We start from the raw sequence: 20,402 nt of genomic DNA on the forward strand, positions 1-20,402 counted from the left end.
AATTGCTGACTTGTTTCTAGACTTCACTTTAAGTTCAACAGCGTCAGCTGCTTTAGCCATCTTTCACAGCCTTTGATCCCTCAGTTGGAAGGCCTACAGAGCTCTTTAATGTGTAAGGGAAGACCTCTACATCCTACTATGTGAGAGTCCCTGCTCATGTTGGGCAAGATCCAAAGCCCATTGAAATAACTGAAAGTCTTTCTATTGTTATCTGTGGAGTTTGGTTGGGCCCAGCAGGTGAAAGGCAGTCTCACTGAGATGGAAGATTCACTGGAAACACTTCACAATCTTGATGGTCATCAGCAGAAGAAAGGGATAGTTAAGTTCTTTCATAAACTGCAGAAGTAAATTCATTGGACCAGACCTGAAAACTGGAGTATCTTCCACTTCAGATACTCTCAATGTTTAAACAAACTAAATTGTTTTGTCCTATCTGGAAACTGGACATGGTTTTTGAATACTTTGGCTTTGCTAGTGCACGTGACATTCAGGGAATAAGCAGTAGCTAACCAGGCCTAATGAACTAAGTCTACAGGACCTTATGAGTGCTTAGGAAATAGACCTCAACCCATACTGGGGAAAAAAAAAGTGCTTGTTCTTAGGTTTGAAATATTCATAGAAAAACCTAAACACAATTCAATCTAAAAATTATAAACCAATTATTATTTTTCCATTTATACTGGAAACACCATCAGAATGTCACAAATGTGTAACTGCAGCATGACTAAAGATGCCATTTTTACCTATGAACAGGGAATCACTACAACAAAAGCAGGTTTTTTTATTGTTAAAAAAGTTCTGAAATTCTAGGTCATAATAATGAATCCCTGTGGTGATATTATCTTCCTAAATATTCACCACTCTACAGATTAGATCCCGAATGAACTGCCAACCACATTCCGGTGAAAATTGCTTTACTTTAAAGAGCTAACAAAGTGAAAAAAGCCTTTCAACAGCACTGCAAGTCTGCATAACACCAGGCCCCTAGCAAGCAACTTATAAAGCTAAATAGGAGAACCAAAAAGTACCTTTTGCAACTATTTATCAAAGACAAAGATAATCGCAGTATAACAAAACTCACATCCAGCACAAGTAAAAAGAATAAATTGCACCTTACTTCATTTGAATTTTCTGTTGCAATGTTTTTATTTTTCAGCTTTTTCTGTAGTAGTTTGGTTTCATACTCTGGTCTGGGATGCTCCTGAAAAAGACAAAAAACAACCAAATATGTGATTATGATCAAGAGAGAAGGAGAGGGAAAAAAAAAGTGTTCTGGTCACTTATTCATGATATAAGCCATCAAGATGATTCAACACCACAACACCTTTTAGACATTACAGGATGCAGGGAAAAGCATCTGTGGTCTGCACATTACTTATTAGTCCTCCTTAGGGGAGGAAACAAAATTGGACAAGGGAGGGATCTAGATAATTTGGAGAGGAACTGCTGTGGAAAAATAGAGGGATAAAGGGATAAAAATGACTGGTCACATCTAAACAGCTTGCTGGTCTGTATGGAGGTCTGACCATCAGGCACTGGAGCAAGTACAGGTGTGAAGCTGAGTATGTAAGTGCTAGTGGAGATCAAGCTGGAATAGTCAGCAAGTAGGTGAAGTTGCCAGTGACTAATGAGGTCTCTAAGGGTAAAGGCCATAGTGGAGGTGGCAGTCAGAAGGACAAGGGTAGTCCCAGCCAGTCACCAAACAGACCATAGGATCTACGGGTCTCTTAGGAGTGTGACCCACTGGAGTGTGTATGTATGTGTCTGTGTGTGTGTCTTCAAGCCCATGACCAGCTGCTGAGGGACCAGGGGAGTCCCAGCCAGCTCTGATATAGCAGGATGCATATGTGAGTAGGCAAGTAGAGAAAGGCAGTAGCATTGCGGGCTTGTAACTCCGGGTGCCAGCAACTGCAGAGGCTGAGGGAGCCCAGCTGCTAGAGGGTCTTTCATTGTACAGGTGCTAACAGACCTCCATTCCGTGCAGGATAAGGAGGTTGTGCTGTCTGTGTTTCTATGCCTGCTGCATGTGTGTCTGTGTGGCTGGCAACGTATGCATGTGGTGTGTATGTCTGTACACATGTCTACTGGGAATAAATGCTTAGCCTCACTACAGGTTGGACTCGAGGGCATGGAGCTGTGGCTGCCTTGCCCCTCTTGGGCTGTTGGGTCTGGCCCAGCTTCCCCATTTAATAACCTTTCAAGGTTTCTTTGCAAATTATATTTTTCTTTTCCAAATTAGAACATAAATTAAACATGGTAGCACAAACCTACCAGGATTTTAAAGACAGCAGCTCATAAAAAAGACAAATTATATGTGTCTCCTCATTCTACTGAGTTCTGAATTCATTCAGAGCCTGGAATTTGGATTTTATGCCTCCCACAAAAAGGCTATTCCTACAGCATTGGTCATACCATCCACACTTACTATAATTAGAACATATGCTTATGAGTCCAGTCACTAAAATGATTTACTAACCCTTTTGAATGAATATGATGGCAACAAAAAGAATATAAAATTATATTTTTAAAAGTAATTAATCCTTATGGACAATAAAACAGGGGATATAGCAGCCTTCCTTGGGCTACACATGTGCTGTTCATTTTTTCTTCTATGAAACATTTTCACGACACCAGACACCATCCTGAGTATTTGCTGTTGCACAGTAGTGCACAGACATAGTGAGACTTCCAATGTATTTTTTTAGCCTGATAATGAGATTTTCATGAAACTTTGAATAGGTATGCAAGCTCACTATCATTTAAATAACTGCTCTAAATGAATATTTTTCTTTTTGAACTCTATGAACACTTGCACTCTTTAGACACAACACTATGAACTCTTTACTCATATTACTCTATGCACTCTTTAGGCATGTCATCCCTAAAGACAGACACAGAAACTGCATGTGCGTTCTATTGCTCCCGTGAAGTCTGATACTAACATGGGAGGCTTGAGGGAACTTTTTTCTCTAAAGCTCAGGTACCAATATATCTCTGAAACTCTTGCACTACAATGTTATACCAAACAAATATAATAAAACTGCTAGCATGACAGTTTATTTTACCCTTGCAATTTCTTGTACTATTCAAATTAATAAAACATGTTCTGAGGGTGCAAGTGTGACACTATTTGCATCACAAAGTTCTTTTACATTACTCATGCCTCACATAAAAATCAATACCACAACGAATGAAGTTCAGAAACCATTATAGCACTTCTTGTCACAAGGGTCGCTGTTGTTATTATTTACGAAGTGCTACATGTGCATGTGGAACTCCAAGAAATAATGAGGCAGAAGTAATCTCTGACATTACTTAAGTTCATTAGCAGCAAAAATGGTGGTGAGTAGGATGTGAAAAGGAAAGAAGGTACAATTCAACAATGTAACAATACAACAATAAGTGTTTAAAGATGCTGTAGTCAATGCCTATATCTGAATTATTTTTGTAAGTTTTCACTAGCTTGTTGATTTGCATTAATTTGTATCATGCTTCCTTAAATAAGGTACATAGGTCAAATAGAAGAAATGTCTAGACTTAACGGATGAAGGCATCAGGCATGGCTGGCTACATGAGAGGAGACAGCTTGATGAAAGTAGGGAAATGAGATAAATGAAGCTGTAAGAAACTGAGATCAAATCACTATGGGAGCACCTGCAGAGCTGAATTGGCTTTCTTCCTTTTTTTTCTTATTTTCTGCTAAACAAAGCATTCTGGGACACCAGGAGCAGCTGCTAGAGGTCAGAACAACTTTTGAAAATTGGCTTGAATGAAACAATATAAGAAAATAAAATGCCAAGCAAGCATTGTACTGTAACTTACATTTTTGCTATTGATAGCTTTGCTTTGAGTGCATATTGTGTTCAAATTTGCTCAAGTTATGTTTAGTTTTCTTAGTAAGACATTTAAATGTCCTTTTAACTGCATTTCATGTACCTGCATCTGGATTGGGAAATTAGTTGATCTGTCTTCACTGAATCTGCCAAGTCGTCTTACCCTTGACTGAACAAACCACAGTGCCTCCTGGAATGTATTGATCTATATATTCCTTTTATGAGTATATTTCATGAAACATTTCTTTACAATAAAGATTTTGAGATACTTGATCCTTGATACATGGATGTGAAGGAACAATATCACTCTGCTCTAAAGACAGTGTGATTTAGAAACAATTCTTTGTCTGAAAATGGGAAGAGTTCAACACTTATAACAATAAGCTAGAAATAGTTGTGACGACTTGAAGACCAAATGTCCATGTAGGGATAAATATGAATCCCACAATGTTGGAAGTTTGCCAGTACAGCTGCCAGACACTTATTGAAAACCATGTGAGCCAAGGTACTTTGAGGCCAAATAAGTGTTTAGAGTAGAAAATGATAATTCCCATCCTGAAAACAAAGAGCCAAATCATGATTTTTTTCCTTAGACAAAACTCATATTGACGTCAGTGGGAGTTTTCCCTGAGAATGTTCTCCCAGATTTGCCTCAAACACACATGTGTATCCATTATACATTACAAATTAAGGCTGTATAGGTAATGATCCAGTTTGATAAGAATATATAAAGAAAGCTTATCTCTACTTAATTTTTCTTTGATTTAGGAAGAAATTGATAATGAAATTTTACAAAGCATACATGGCAAACATCTGTATTTGCTCAAAGAGTGATAAATGCTCATCCCTGGCAGTGTTCAAGGCCAGGCTGGACAAAGCCTTGGGTGACATGGTCTAGTGTGAGGTGTCCCTTCCTATGCAGGGGAGTTGGAACTGGATAATCGTTAAGTCCTTTCCAACCCTTACTATTCTATGATTGCTAAGAAAAAAATAGAACCTCAGAATCTATCCCAAATTAACAGACCAGAGTAGTTGTAAGCAAAAAATAATCCATCATACTGCTTCATTTTTACACTTTATGGAAAGTCAAAGAAATGCTGCAAATTCATTGAGCAGCCTTGTTCTAATATGCTGAACACAAGCAGAACAGCAAAGCAATGGGCACTGATAGGATGGTAGGTTTCCACAAATGAGAACTGTAATGACCCAACTCCTGATCCAAATCAAGATGGAAACTTGGAAGGAACAAACAGCCCAGCTGTTCTCTGCTGCTATATGGTTAATTATTACAATACATTATTTCTTAATAATTTCTTATGAAGATTTCAACAGTGGGTAGTGGGGGAGCAGTCTACGGAAGAGATCGTGATTCACACCAATGATCTGTTTAGTTTCCTAGTAATGGGATGCTCATCCAAGGAAAAGTACTTTTATACCTCAGCATATATGAGGGGGTCACTGGTAGATGATCACAGTCTTTTTAACTCAGATCACTTGCACAACAAGTTTGATTTATGCAAAATTAATACAAGAGCTTGAATAAGTCGTTTAACATTGTTGCAAGTTTGGGAGGTTAAAAGACAAAAACCACTGTACAAGAGAGGAAGTTGGCTATCAAAGGTATTCTAAAGCAACATAAATCTGAAGTAGTTAAAACAAAAGAATTATAAGGTCTATTAAGGAAATATATTTGATGTATGAATAAATAGGTATATATAATGCCTTTCTTTGTTCACATTGAGAAAGAAAAGTGGGAGTGCTCTGGAGGATTACCTGCAAAACTAAATTTTGAAATATGGCCCCAGGTTTTTAAGTAATTTTTGTTTATGAAATAGTATTTCCCAGCACTAACTATTTATGATATTTATGGATTTTTCATTTCAGCCTCTGTGCACCTGGAACCCATGGCTTACAGGCAACCTGCCTTACTAAGTAAAAGCAATGGGACTCTCTATACCATTCTTAGATACACTTCCTAAAACGTCTTAAATCACATATATCAAAGGCAAGATAACAAAAGCTTTATAATACCTAGACTTATCTTGTTCCAGAAGATCTATATTCTGACCAACTACTCTCTTCCCAAACCTTTGTGAATTTTGCAAGTTAATCCATGATGCAGATTAGAGCATTGTCTCCCCTCTTATGTGAAGAAATACAGACAGATTAGCTAAACTGAACAACCTCTTTGTCTATAAATATTTGTTCAGCCTTTATTAATTTGTTACAGCCATATCAGTACCTCTTTATTTCTTGTAAATATCTGGATGACTAGATTTACAGTCAGGCATGTCCATGAATGTACCTTACTTTAAGCAAAAATGAATGTTGAATTTGTAGTTTGAATTGTAGTCACAAACTTTTATACTTGAAGGTTGAGTTTTTTGGCTTGAGTTTCACTGCAGTATAAGCCAATCCAAGCGTAGGCTGCCATATTCATAGACTCAATTTCACCTTGTACAAGCCACACATTTCCATTTCTGTCCTTACTGCGATACCAGTGCATACGTAGCTGTATGGCATGACCAGGATAAAAACTCCTACCCATCACAGCCCCAGCTACTCTTCAGCTGTGTAAGCTGTCTGAACTGTTCACCACTCAGCTGTGTGATTGCTAGCATGCCTGTAAAAGAAAGAATAAGATTTCATGGCTGAGACAGTAGCACCATGGTGGTGTGGAGATAGCTTGGCTTAAGCTGCTATGCAGCTGCAATCTATAAATGAAGTTGCACGCTACATAGGAGATGATTTAATGGTTCATCATTGCTAAAATGGACTTCCTAACCCACAGATTCTTCTCTTTCCCTGCCCAATGCCTTGATTATACTGTGTGAAAATGTATGTGATTAATTGTTCTCCTCCATCACAAACACAGTCTACTTTATTTCTGGAATTACTTCTCCACAAGTTTAGTCAGTAGTTTCAGGTATTGGGTGAGACAGTAGAATTGAAAAGTATGAAAGTAAGGAGGGAATCTCTACCTCTTGGTATCAGTAAACTATTGAAACATTTTATTCAGCTTCACCCTGTGAGACTAGATCTTCCCAACAGAGACTCAGAGAATAACATTGCCAATATATTGGATCTGATTTGAGACCATCTTAAGAGCCTGAACATACACAAGTCCATGGGACCTGATGAAATCCATTTGCGGGTCCTGAAGGAGCTGGCAAATGAAGGTGCTAAGCCAGTGTCCATCATATTTGAAAAATCATGGCAGTCAGGTGAAGTTCCTGATGACTGGAAAAAGGGAAATAGAACCCCCATTTTCAAAAGGGAGAAAATGGATAACTCGGGGAATTACAGACCAGTCAGTCTCACCTCTGTGCCTGGCAAAATTTGAAGCAGATTCTCTTGGAAGGCATGCTAAGGCACATGAAAAACAGCAAGGTGCTTGGTGACAGCCAGCATGGCTTCACTAAGGGGAAATCCTGCCTGACCAATTTGGTGGCCTTCTATGATGTGGATACAGAACTGATGGACAGGGGTAGAGCAGTTGATGTCATCTACCTGGACTTGTGCAAAGCCTTCAACGCTGTCCCACATGACATCTTTGTCTCTAAATTGGAGAGACATCAATTTGATAGATGGACCACTCAGTGGATAAAGAACTGGCTGCATGGCCACACGCAGAATTACCGTTAATGGCTCAATGTCCAGCTGGAGACCAGTAGCAAGTGATGTGCCTCAGGGACTGGTATTGGGACTGGTCTTATTCAATACCTTTATCAGTGACATGGACAGTGGGATTGAGTTTGCTGATTGCATCAGCAAGTTTGCTGATGACACCAAGCTGTGTGATTCGGGGGGAAGGAAAGCCATCCAGAGGGACCTTGACACACTTGTGAGGTGGGCTGATGCCAACCTCATGAAGTTTAACCATGACAAGTGCAAGGTCCTACACCTGGGTCGGAGCAATCCCCAGCACAGCTACAGAGCAGCTACAGAGCAGCCCTGCAGAGAAGGACTTGGGGGTGTTGGTTGAAGAGAAAATGAACATGAGCCAGCTTCAGTGTGTGCTTACAGCCCAGAAAGCAACCGTATCCTGGGCTGCATCGAAAGGAACGTGACCAGCAGGTCGAAGGAGGTGATCCTGCCCCTCTACTCTGCTCTCGTGAGACCTCACTTGAGTACTGTGTGCAGTTCTGGTGTCCTCAACATAAGAAGGACATGGAACTGTTGGAACAAGTCCAGAGGAGGGCCATGAGGAGGATCAGGGGACTGGAGCACCTCCCATATGAAGACAGGCTGAGAAAGTTGGGGCTGTTCAGCCTGGACAAGAGAAGGTTGAATGAAGACCTCATAGCAGCCTTCCAGTATCTGAAATGGGCTTATAAGGATGCTAGCGAGGAACTCTTCATTAGGGACTGTAGTGATAGGACAACGGGTAACATGTTCAAACTTAAAAAGGGGAAGTTTAGACTGGATGTAGGGAGGAAATTCTTTACTGTTAGGGTGGTGAGGCACTGGAATGGGTTGCCCAAGGAAGTTGTGAATGCTCCATCCCTGGCAGTGTTCAAGGGCAGGTTGAACAGAGCCTTGGGTGACATGTTTTAGCATGAGGTGTCCCACCCATGGCAGGGGGGTTGGACCTTGATGATCATAAGGTCCTTTTCAGCCCTAACTCTTCTATGTTTCTATGATTCTACATTTAAAAAACAAACAAAACAAACATGGCCTTTTAATCTATAAACTGAGGCAAATAAATCCATAGATAATCAACTTAGCCAAAAAAACCCTGAATTTTAGAAAAGAGAGAATCACATCCACAACATTTTTAGGTTTCAGGACAGAAAATGCAGTCCTGGAATAGATACAGGAAGTTAATATAATGAAAAAAGGAATAAAAGAAAAAAAACAAAAGCATATTTATATATCTGGTAGAAGAAATAATAAAAGAGAAAAATCAGCTAGAGCTCCAGCCTGTTGTGGTACATCTCTGGATCTACAGTCTTGGGATGAAAAAAAGTAACTGTAGATCTTCACCAACTTCTTGGCAAGAAAAAAAATTATCACATGCTTTAGTTCTTATAGTTCACCAATTAAAATATGTTTAAAGTGTGTCTTCATGTGTAATTTTTTAATGGAGCAACAGCTGGTAATAAACAGTTTCCACTAAGGCCTGAAGGATAACACCCATTTTTCAACCTCTATTTTCCAATCATTCTAATAAAACTCTCATCCTCCTAAACATAGCACTTAAATCTAACATTGAAAGGACTTGTTCAGAAGATTGGGGCTATCCTAAGATCATTAAATAAATAGTGTTAAGAGGATTTTAATGAAGGCGACAGAAGATTCATTGGAAGAAGTGATGAAACCCAAGAAAAGGTACTAAAAAACATACAAAGAAATAGAAAATATTTGGAAACATGGACCCAACAGGGTAATCAGAATAGGCATGGGAAAAATGTGAGAGAATGCACCTGGGGAAAATAACCAAAATAAAGGTCTCAATGGCACAAGAAATCTGAGAACGTAATAAGGATGAAAGGACAGATTTGAGATAAAATATTGTAGCTAAGCATTCCCCTTTTACCCTTACTGACCATTTTTTTCCCAAGATGACTAAGCTGTCAATAGACAGTTATTTTATTAAAGTCAGGCCTCCATTTTTTAAACAAACAAAAATGTCTAGACTGCCACCGTTAGAAGACACTACTAGAACTTCAGAAAAGGAGTCTGCTCCTATAATTTGCAAGGTGGAAAACAAGGTAGAAACATCAAGTTAGTTAATCACAATCAGTTTTGAAAATGTAGTAGAGAAGATTGAGTTAAACCAAGATCAAACTGGGAGGAATAGAATGCATCTGCAAACATATTTAATGTCACCAACTCTGCCTGCTATTTAATTCTGTCTTACCTAGTCTACATTCTTCACTATTTTATCTTAACTCAGCAATAATCCACAGGGTGTTTGATTTGTTTGATTATTTTATTTATTTTTTTTAAGCCATCAAATAGTAAAGGGAGGAACAAGACTTTGGGAACTGGAGTTTGCAAAAAAAGTTTGCCATCATTTTGCAGAGCACAGGATTTTAAATTAATTTTGCAACTTACCAAACATGTTTCTAATGAACACAGACACCCAACTTCCTCCCTGTTGCATTGAAACAGTGTAACAGCATGACTATTTGGACAAGACCCCTACTTGCTGGCATTTCAGTTAGTGTGTACTTTCTGTCCATTTATTCTTCCAAGTTCTGGTCTGCATTCTAAGATTTCATCTTTTATAATTGCATTTCACTTAACACAGGACGCTGTCAAAGTGGGATAAAAACTCTTCCACCTAAAGCAAGAGCATCCTGGGTTGTAGAAATACAATTTCTGAAGATTCATGGGAGGCCAATAGTTTTTACTTCCCACATCATTAATTAGAGTCACCTTAATATTTCTTCATCAGCTCCTTCACAAGTAGAAGAGCGTATGGATTCTTCCACATCTACCCCTGCTTTACTGATATCTATATTCCTTATTACACAACCTGAAAAATGAACAAATTTTAACCTGTTTGATCAGGTTACACAAACACACATCTGGCATGACACATTGTATGCTTTATGCATGGTATTTCCAAGGCTTTTTCTTGCATGATATAGGCATGATGTATTTCCTAGGTACTCATGGTATTTCCAAGGTTTTCATGGTTCTGGTCTGCATTACTTCTTTCCCACTGTCATTTAGTTATCAGTCACTCAACTGTTTTTCTACATAATTACCTATTTAACAGTTAGTATCCAATGCTACCTATTATTTTTGTGGATTTCACATCTACAAAAACAAATGTTCTAAATCTGTACAGCTGCCAGTCTGTACAGTCAAATATGCATGCAAGCCTTAGGGAGTCTGCTTTCTCAGACTGTTGTTGCCAAGATATTTACAAATAAGGGAACTAAATTAATCTCTCGTGTGACTCTTTTGAACCAAAAGATTTGACACAGTGTGTTTAAAGACACTAATTTTACTGAAAACTTTACAGTCAAGAGTCCACAAAAATTACACTGAAGACATTTATTTCCATATAATTCTCACAATGTACTTCTCAGCTTTTCAGTATTTATGGTTGTTTTCCTCCCTGGTTCGGTTCCATAAATTTCCTTTCTAAACAAAATGATAAAAAAAGTAAATTAACACCATGTAGCCTTAAAACTGTTAAGCCCTCTGAATTTCTTCCTTGTCTGTTTCTTCTTGCTCTCTGTTAAGTGATCCTGTGCATTCCACTTCTAGTTCCTTTTGACCTAACCTAATTAAGAAAATTTTCCATTTTCCACCATAATTTTCTACACTTGGAAAGACTTCACCACCACTGAAGTGCCTGTCTTACAAATTTATCCTCATCTTTATTAATCTAATGGATACAAGCTGAACAAAACCCAATCTAACTTTTGCACTTTGGTACTCCTGAAGTACCAAGAGCTGACAGAAGATGATATACAGCATGGCTTTTTGCTTAAGATGTCAGATCAAGAGACACGTCCATTTTGAGCACTACATTCAAGAAAAAGTTGAATCAATTAGAAAACATCCAGAAAGGAACAAGAACAAACAACTACAAAACAGTTAAAGAACAAAGACTGAAAAAGCAAAAGTTAGTTTATATTACAAAAAAAAAACAAAACAAAACAAAAAAAAAACCTGGCAGACAAATGTAACATTATGTTAGATTTGCCGAAAAGAGGACAGAGGTAAACTCTATCTTTGAAAGAAAGAACAAGAAAAAATGAACATTTAGCAAGGAGATTTAAGACACTAAGAAAAGCTTGTTAGCAGTACAGATAGAGAAGTATTAGAATAGATTGCCTAGGGAGAAAGTGAAATCTCCACTGATGGATTTATTTAAGAACAAATTAGACATCTTTGCATAATGATTTAAGTAGAGTTGATCCTACCATCCTCAAGGGATGGCCCCTCAAGGTCCATTCTGGCCTTATTTTTATACTACATTCCTAATTCTTCAGCTTGCGTTGAGATGTGTCTGGCACTTCTTCATTTGTCATAAACAAAGGATTTGTGCTGATCCCAAAGTTGCTCCTCACGAACTCTTACCAGTTCAGAACTCTTCACCACAGGACCTCACAACTCCATAGAGTATTTCACAGCATTTTGCAAGTATTGAGCTAAACCTTAGGATTTTGTTCTGCAAGCAATGAACTTGAAATTCAGTAAGATCTGGTGGGTTCATCAAGTATGCTGCAGAGCCAAGCGTTTGTTCTCCAGCCTCTCAGTCTATACTTCAATTACTACAAAATTTCTGTTCTCCCAGGGAGCAGTATGACATTCCATACAGGACAAGCAGTAACTCCTTACATGCCGATGCACTTGCTTTCCCTGACAGCTTACAAGCTGTGGGTACTGGTTTATACTGTGAGCATCACCCATGTCATAACTGGTTAGACAGCAGTGAAAAAGCTGAGAAACCAGAGGCAAAATAAAGGAGGTTGTAGTCAGTGAAGGAACATTTGGAAAGTCTCCCCTACACTAAAAACATTGCTAAAGACTGTGTTATGGCATAGTGGAGAAATAAAAAAATAATGGATTCTGCTTTCTGTTCTCAGGATTATTTTTCATTTTATCCAATGATTCTTATCTGAGGAATAGGCAAGAGTGGAATAACTTTATCACCATGCTACATCATGGAGTTCATGATGTCAGCTTACTTTTTTTTGAGGTTATTTACAGTCTACATTCTGTTTGAACTGAGCTCAAGTAGCAGGACTGGAGGCTTGTATGTGATTTGTTTAAGGAACTGTGCTGGAATATGAAGAAAAGGATATGAATCTTCCCAGAAAACCAAGGTAGGCCAACAACTCAACTTCCTGACCACATTTTATTAAGTCAATGAAGAGAGCAAGGCACACTGAATTGTTCCATACAAGTGTTCAGCTCACCATTAATGATAAAAGACAATCTAATTGCTGCAATTCTGAATTACTTAATATGACCCTGTTTTAGAGCCACATCTATTGTTAGGGGATATGTAATGGAAGGTCCAACGTCTACCTGTTCTTAGTATGATATTTATGGCAGAACTAAAAACAAATATAAAGACATTGTAAATGCTAATAGACAAGTATGTCTCACATTTTGGTCAACTGAGGTAAGCTAGAAGCCCCGTGGGCTCATTGCAAAACACTTCAAAATTGTTCTCGAGAAACTAACTCCGTCTGCTGTTGTCTGCAACAGCTCTATGGGTAAGTATCTAGATCTCAGGATCTTTGGGCCTAAGGTTCATAGATGCAGCATAGACCTGGACACAAATATCATTTATGTTACCCTGACACATTACAATCAGGGTCACAGAGAATTTTTGTTATACATTATGAAGTAACATCTATATGAGGAAGAATTTATTCTGTATCATTCTGTTTCTGCCTTCTGTGCAACAGCATATGAGCATTATTAACAAATGTTCTACTGTAATCATATACCCCTTTTCAACAGTGATTATTAAAATTAGAGTGCTGACTAGTAAGATATAGGTAATGATTTTTTACGGGTATAGTGGTACTCAAAACTGTATAAATTCTGGTAATTTAGAAAACCCTAAGTATGAGCTGCACTGGGCTGGAGAACACTCATGATAAATCAAAACATTAATGCATATATTCAGGTATAGAATAATTTATACAGTAAATCAGCACAGGGAGAGAAAACTTACTTCTTCTTCCTCTAGTCCAGTTAGGTCCCAGAAGTAACTCAATCTCATCTGCAAACGTTTCCATTGTTCAAGGAACATAGTAGCTTAAAAAACAAAACAAAACAAAGCTAAACTAAAACTATAAATCAAATGCACTATGATGTTACTTATATTTGAATATTTGCTATATTCAATAAATTCAATATGATATTTGAATCCCATTATGCTCAGCCCTTCATAAATAAGCACTAAGCAACAGCATCAGGCCCAATTTTAAAGAAAGAATACAAGCAAACCTTTGAAGCAATAATTACTCTTTTTTTACAAATAAAATACAGAAAAACACCAATATGAATTGCCCAAAGGTACCAGTAAATTCTTGTCAGAGAATAGAACTGACCCCATATCTGTTGCTATCCACCCCAAGAGCATCATCTCTCTTAATTTACCATGAGTCATTCTATAATTCATGAGTACAAAGTTAGGTCTAAGTATTAATCTGTGACAATCTAAACAGATTTTGCTGTCTCAATGTTTCTAATCAGTCAGAAACATATGAAGAAGGTAGGTGTAGCCTTCTACTGAAATAAATCATTGACACCTGTATGTAAAATAAGGCCCTTAGTAACATGTAGAAAAAAACCTGTTCTTTTGAAATATATTGTAGTGGTACAGTTGAATGTTTTTCTCCTGCATAGACAGAGCAATTTTGTCCTAAGGGACATTTCCTACTTCTTCATTCATATGAAGGAAAAAATGTTGAACTGTTGTCTCATATTTACAGTCTCCTGATTTTCCTTTCATAATTGCGCTTCAGATAGCCCTTTGCCTAGCTGCTCATGATTTATCAGTTTATAGATTTATTAGAAATAGCATTTCTTACTTTTGACTTGTGGATGTCTATTTTCAGATGACTATATCAATACTAAACCAGTATATACCAACCAAAACCACTCACTATACTAATAAAAGTTATATCTATAAACATATTTTTCTTATGCTTCACTTTAACTTTTCAGCTGGTGAAAAGTGGATTGTAAAAATCTTGTTAGGTCTTGCTAGGTTAGCAGTGTTAATAGAATTTTGAACATCTTGTATATAGTTCTACAAGACACACAAAAGTTAAGAATGAGATCCAGCTTCCTTTGCATCTATACATGGTTTAAGATGTAAGATAACACTGGGGAAAGTTAGATTACTATTAAAATCACCTGACTCTTACAAGACAGAGTCTATTTCTACAGTTAGCTGCCAATATTTTCTGCACAGGTATCATACTATAATGCAAGAAATAAATATCGCTTAAACACATGACTGGAAAAGCATTGAAAGTAAATTCAGACATCAAACAATTAAGTCTCTGCTCCTTCCTTACAGAGGAGAGGACATATAAAAGCTATATTTAGCATGCTCTGAAAACACAAGAATTTTTAGACAGCCTAAACACAAAAACATTTGGTTATTTTATAGGATGCTATTACTCCTTCCACTTTTTCTGTTATTCAGATAGTCAGTTCCATATTTAGCTATTTAAGAACTTCTGTCTAGATGCAGTAGCTGTTCTGAAATCAGCATGATTGCACTGACTTACACTAGCAGAAAAACAGTTCCATTATATTCAACCGTTCTAATAAATGCATCTGACTCATAGCTGAAATTCAGCTTCCCAGAACACTGGTGATATTAAGTACTATTAGCCTGGCATTACTCTGTAGTTTGTGAATATGGTCATTTGCAAACAATGTTTCTGGAATCACTAAGATAATTTATGAGGCATCAAGATCAGCTAGTGGAAGCATGATTCCTTTCAAGACGCTAAAATATAGTGTCATCTGCCTTTAACAGAATGGGAGAAGGCAAGCAGGATGAAAGCTGCCTTGTGCCCAAAATCACAAAATGAAGCCAGCTCAAATTAACATACTTTATTCTTCTAAGTATGCAATTCTAAGTCATTAGACATGTCATATTCCACATCACTATACTATAGCCTACAACAAAGCATTCAGGCAATGCTTACTTAATGTAGAAATAGAAGTTTACTCAAGATACTAAGGCGAGTTGATTAGGTACGTGAGATCTGCCATTCAGCATAATGAGGTCTAGATATAACCAGTACAGTCTCCTAGTAGTAAGGAAACAAACTGGGTGTAATCTAATACTTAATAGGCAAGCTGGGCAGAGTTAGTAAAGAATACGTGATTTCACTTTGCTGCTCTTTGTGTATGACGGCTGTATTTTCTTGTACTAACAAGTTCAATTATCATGGTCACAAGAACAGACTTTTCCAGTCTATGGGAAATATTTTTTTTGAGTGGGACTACATCTCCGAACAATTTTGTTTTTCTTTCATGCCTTCTTTTAAAAGCAATGCATATAGAACTTTCTGTTCCATTCTGTTACTTGACAGATTCTACTATTTAATTTTAGTGCAATGATATATAAACATTTTGCTTGCACATTGCATTGCTGATACTAAAATACAAGTGTTTTGGATGAGGCTGCATGGAAATGATCATTTGCATGGATGCAAGTTTACAATACAGATTCTCTGTCAGGAAAACATTATTTGTTTATGAAAGAGTACATGAATTGTCATGCACACACATGCTGTCCAAACAGCTACATTGAAATTTGGACAATGCAGTGTATTGCATGCTTCATGGCAACAGGTAAACTGCTAAACCTTTTCTGCCAGTTTACTCTGTAATTGGCAGCAACCTGAAGTAGGAAAAAAGTCATTGTGAGAATCTATAAATTCATTATCTTTTGCCATTTCTCTCAGTCATAGCATGCATATATTTTCTAACTCCTGCTGAAGGGTTTCCAGGAACTGGTAAGCAAAAACCTCTTCTTTCTATGTTCTGTTCTGTCTGCTACTTCCTTAAAAACCTTTGTTATGCATACCCAACACCAAGCTACCAATTAGTTATTTCTAAAACAAGCTGCAAAGTTTCAAAGTATATTAATTTCAATGCATATATTTTTCAATGCAAAATATAATATACTGATTGCTGACCAATGGCTATGATGCAATAATATATTTGCTCAATTTCAAATGAAGAATGAAAATTTAATTTTGTGAACAATGAATAGGGAAATAAAAAATCATTTTAAAGTAGCAATAACACCTTTAACTTTCAGAATAAACAAGATGATAGATCTAGAGTGAATGAGGGCATAACACCAGCAACAGTACACACAAGCACATTTGAGGGCAGAGGTGAGGCCAGAACAATATGAATAATATTAAAATACACTCATTAGTGTTTGTGAAGTGTTTTGATATTCTCAGTGAGACAGGGTATATTTGCCATTGAAGAAAACCAAGCTTCTTTAAATGGAATACTTTAGAACATATTATAATTAAAACAATAATAGTCCCACTGTTCTTGGAATCCTATAAAGTTTTCATAAAATGATGTGACTAAGTTGTTCCCACATGGGAGTTCACTCTGTGCTTAAATTAAACCCTTTCAGCTGCCTCCACCATGCCAATCCCCAAATACATTCTGGCCACAAATGCAGAAGATGTTAAAGCAGCTTGTCAAGAAAAACGAAGAAAAAACATGGCAACGAATGATTAGAAGTGCCATTAAACAAGCCTGTAAAAAGAAAACATTTTTCTTCCCTGAACTACCCAACTCCTTTCCATTTATTCCCAAGCTTGCTGTTGACAGTGGAAAGCCTTGTAATATTGCTCTTTTCAGTCTCAGCACAGACAGCCCCACGTGGCCTTCTGAGGCTTATCAGTTTCATAAAGCTATACATATCACATTTAATCTAATAGCACTTCATTATATGTAAGGCTACTATTTGTTCTACTACTGTGCATCACAGCCTTCACTTCTGACAGGAGTCCAAAGATCAAATGGCACTGTTAACATGCAAAGCAATACTCACCCCAGAGAGCCATAAAGATGGAGAAGAAGACTGTGGCCGGGTTGTCAAACAAATGGCTAGCTCGAGCAGTAGCACAAGCAGAGCTGAGGTTCCAATAATCACAGAACTTTTCGCACAGGGGGCACATGGTGAAGGCATTGCGCTGGTCACACATTTCTTTGCTATGAATGACAAGGGCACAAATTCTGAGTATTATGACTCAGAAAAGGGGGCTATACAGTATTAATATCAAGCAGCACATCGTAGCTACTACAAGCTCTTTGCAAAATATGTGGCTTGCACTTGTAGAGAACAGAAATTGTACGTTTCTTCAAAAGCACACTGCCATGCACTAGAATAGTAAAATACTTAGAGACAATTTACCAGCAGAAAACCGGTGCAGCACAGCAACCAATCTAATCACTACACTGTATTAGTGAATTGGAGAAGACTGCTTCACTAATGACTGAGGTTAACTAAACACTAAAGGAAATTCTGTGCCACTGACAAAACACATGCTTCTAACATGTTGACACAAAAATCCATGTCAAATACCATGCTACTTTGTGTAGCAGGACTGGTCATGTGCGTGAACATAAAAGTCAGAACCAGTACCCAGGCATGTTGGTTGGTCTGTGTCACAGACAGAACAAATCTGCAACACAATTTGTAAGATATGCTAGGTTTTGGTGCAAACTGACATATGTGTACTAAATTTGAAAGACACCTGCCAAGCATCTCATTCTTAGCAGAGATGTTATATTTCACAACATTTACTTTGAGATTCACCTCTGCCCTGCATTTTATTTGTGAGGTATTTGTAAAAAGCAATGGTAGTTTTTTCAGCCTAGGTCTTTAACACCAATTCTCATCTGTACCACTAGGTTTTGGCTAAATTCTTCAAGTGTGAGGAGTTACTTTAGGCAGTCATACTAATATGTTTTAAGGGTGTTTAGATATTGTGTGTACAGTGGTTTCAAAAAATCAGATACTTTTACATTTCAGGATTCTCAGCTTTGAATGCAGATTATGGATGTGGTATTCTTGGTCTCCATAGATCCTTGTTTTTCTAGTACAGAGTGCTAGCTTAATTTTTAAAAAATTTAAAAAAAAAAGGGAAAAATCCCCTCCCTGCAGTAAATCTTATAAAAACTAGAAATAGTCCACTTCTGCCTCATATATTCTGATATTAAGCTGTATTTCCTTTCCCTCAGTTTACAACATTTGTTCTACTGTCCTCTGAAAAATGTGTGATAAGAGATTCTTGCAGATTTTAAAATCTTTACTGTAAGGTTGTTATTTTAATTCTTAGTCTTGTTTGCTCTGTATTTACTCAGTTTCTAAAAATAATTAAAAAATCATTATCACTGTCTCTTAAATAAGCCTGCTTGACACTGTTGAGTATGCTTTCCAGGTTTTCCGTAAGTTTTGTATATGGAAGACCCTTGTAGCTGAACAGTCTTATTCAGATGAACTGAGTAGTGCAAAGCTCAAGGATCTTTGCCAGGACTGTAAACTAAGGAAATACTTGCAATATTGATTCACTGATAGCATATTATGATTATGATTGTTCTTATATTTGCCATTATTAAATAGCATTCTTCTATGACATCAAATGAAAAAAATAACTATTTAAACTTTAGTATAAGTATGTTTAATATTATATCATTTGAAAGGCATACAGCTGTTTCCAGCTATCGTATCATTAAAGTAATGCTCTCTTCTATTTCAAAAGGCAGTAGAGGGTGCTGCAGATACATCTTAGCCATAAATCTCACTTAAGTTTAAATGTTAGCACAAGCTTTCCCACAGCCCATCAAGACTCATTGAGTTCAAACTAAAGAAAAACAAACCCTGACTAAGATGTGTTGTTACTCATTCACCTATCAGTAATAATATCTCACTGCAGTAATTTTAAGTATCTCACTGCCAATTTTGACTTTAAAAGTTGCCAAGTCATTTGAGAAAGTGCAGGAACTGCCACAGCAAGTGTGACCAGCAGAACTAGTAAACTAGTACCCTGTCTCTGCCAGAAGCCAGACACAGACAACAGAGAAATTATTGGGTTTTTCTCACTGAGAAGCAGATTGTAATTATGATTATTTCAATATTGACCATCATTAAATAGCATTTTAATGCATTGAACTGTTTCAATTTAGCAGGTTTTGTTTAGTATATAATACCCTCAGGACACAGCACAGAAGTCAACAACTTTTTGTAACTGTCAAGGAGAATACTGTAGATACCAAAGATGCTAAATTTGCTAACTTTGTTCATCTCACTTGTGCAAATAGTCTGATTTTACTAAAACCAAAGTAATCCAGCCAATGTATTTGTATTAACTTCAGTGAGTTCTGCACAATATGTTTCTGGATGAGCATGGAGGTATTAAAAAAATGCAAATGGATGTCTTAAAAAAGAACTTACAATAATGCAGTAGACAGACTGAAAATTTCTTTTTCAGTAGCTCCAACACCAAACAGCCAAATAAATGTGTGGCATTCAAATATCTTATCTACCTAACATGTGTATTTCTAATGCTCACAGGGCTGTTAATGATACATCACCCCTCTTCAGACATGTTAGAAGCAATTATTCACACTAAGGATTAAAAAAACACCACAGTCTTGTAATTTTCAAGTAGCAGATTACTGATCACAGAAAAGCTTACCTAGGAATGTCACTCTCAATGGTTATGCATCCATAAAGAAATACAATAATCCCGACTACTGAAGATGGAATGAGGAATTCTGTATATAAGCCCAGCCATGCAAAATAAAGTCCTATCTTTTCTCCAAAATACTTTCTGGGGGAAAAAAAAATGATAGAGACACAGGGAAAAAAAAAATCACGTGTCAAGTATAATTGCATAATTTTCAATTGTGGTTTACAGCTTCTAAACACTCACTGAATGTCAAAATACATTAGACATGGATGAAAACCTTAAGTATCTTGAAGTCAGTATCATCAAATAAAGGGAGTGATTCAAGCAGTTTGAGGTTCTCCATTCTGAGAAATTAAAGAGAGTCCTGTATCACTGTAATACATGCTTA

General features: G+C 37.1%; 1 protein-coding gene across 1 annotated transcript in view; it reads right to left on the reverse strand.

Annotated features, from left to right (window-relative positions):
* ANO2 (anoctamin 2) overlaps positions 1–20,402 on the reverse strand; it is a 167,135-nt gene that overhangs the window by 83,430 nt on the left and 63,303 nt on the right. The window contains exons 12-15 of the mRNA XM_034063329.1: positions 20,021–20,155; positions 17,371–17,531; positions 13,492–13,574; positions 1,118–1,201 (exon numbers count right to left, since the gene is read on the reverse strand). Of these exons, the coding sequence (XP_033919220.1) occupies positions 1,118–1,201; positions 13,492–13,574; positions 17,371–17,531; positions 20,021–20,155 (463 nt within the window). The remainder of the gene's footprint in view (positions 1–1,117; positions 1,202–13,491; positions 13,575–17,370; positions 17,532–20,020; positions 20,156–20,402) is intronic.

The sequence above is a fragment of the Melopsittacus undulatus genome, chromosome 5, assembly GCF_012275295.1.
Source record: "Melopsittacus undulatus isolate bMelUnd1 chromosome 5, bMelUnd1.mat.Z, whole genome shotgun sequence".
NCBI lineage: Eukaryota > Metazoa > Chordata > Aves > Psittaciformes > Psittaculidae > Melopsittacus > Melopsittacus undulatus.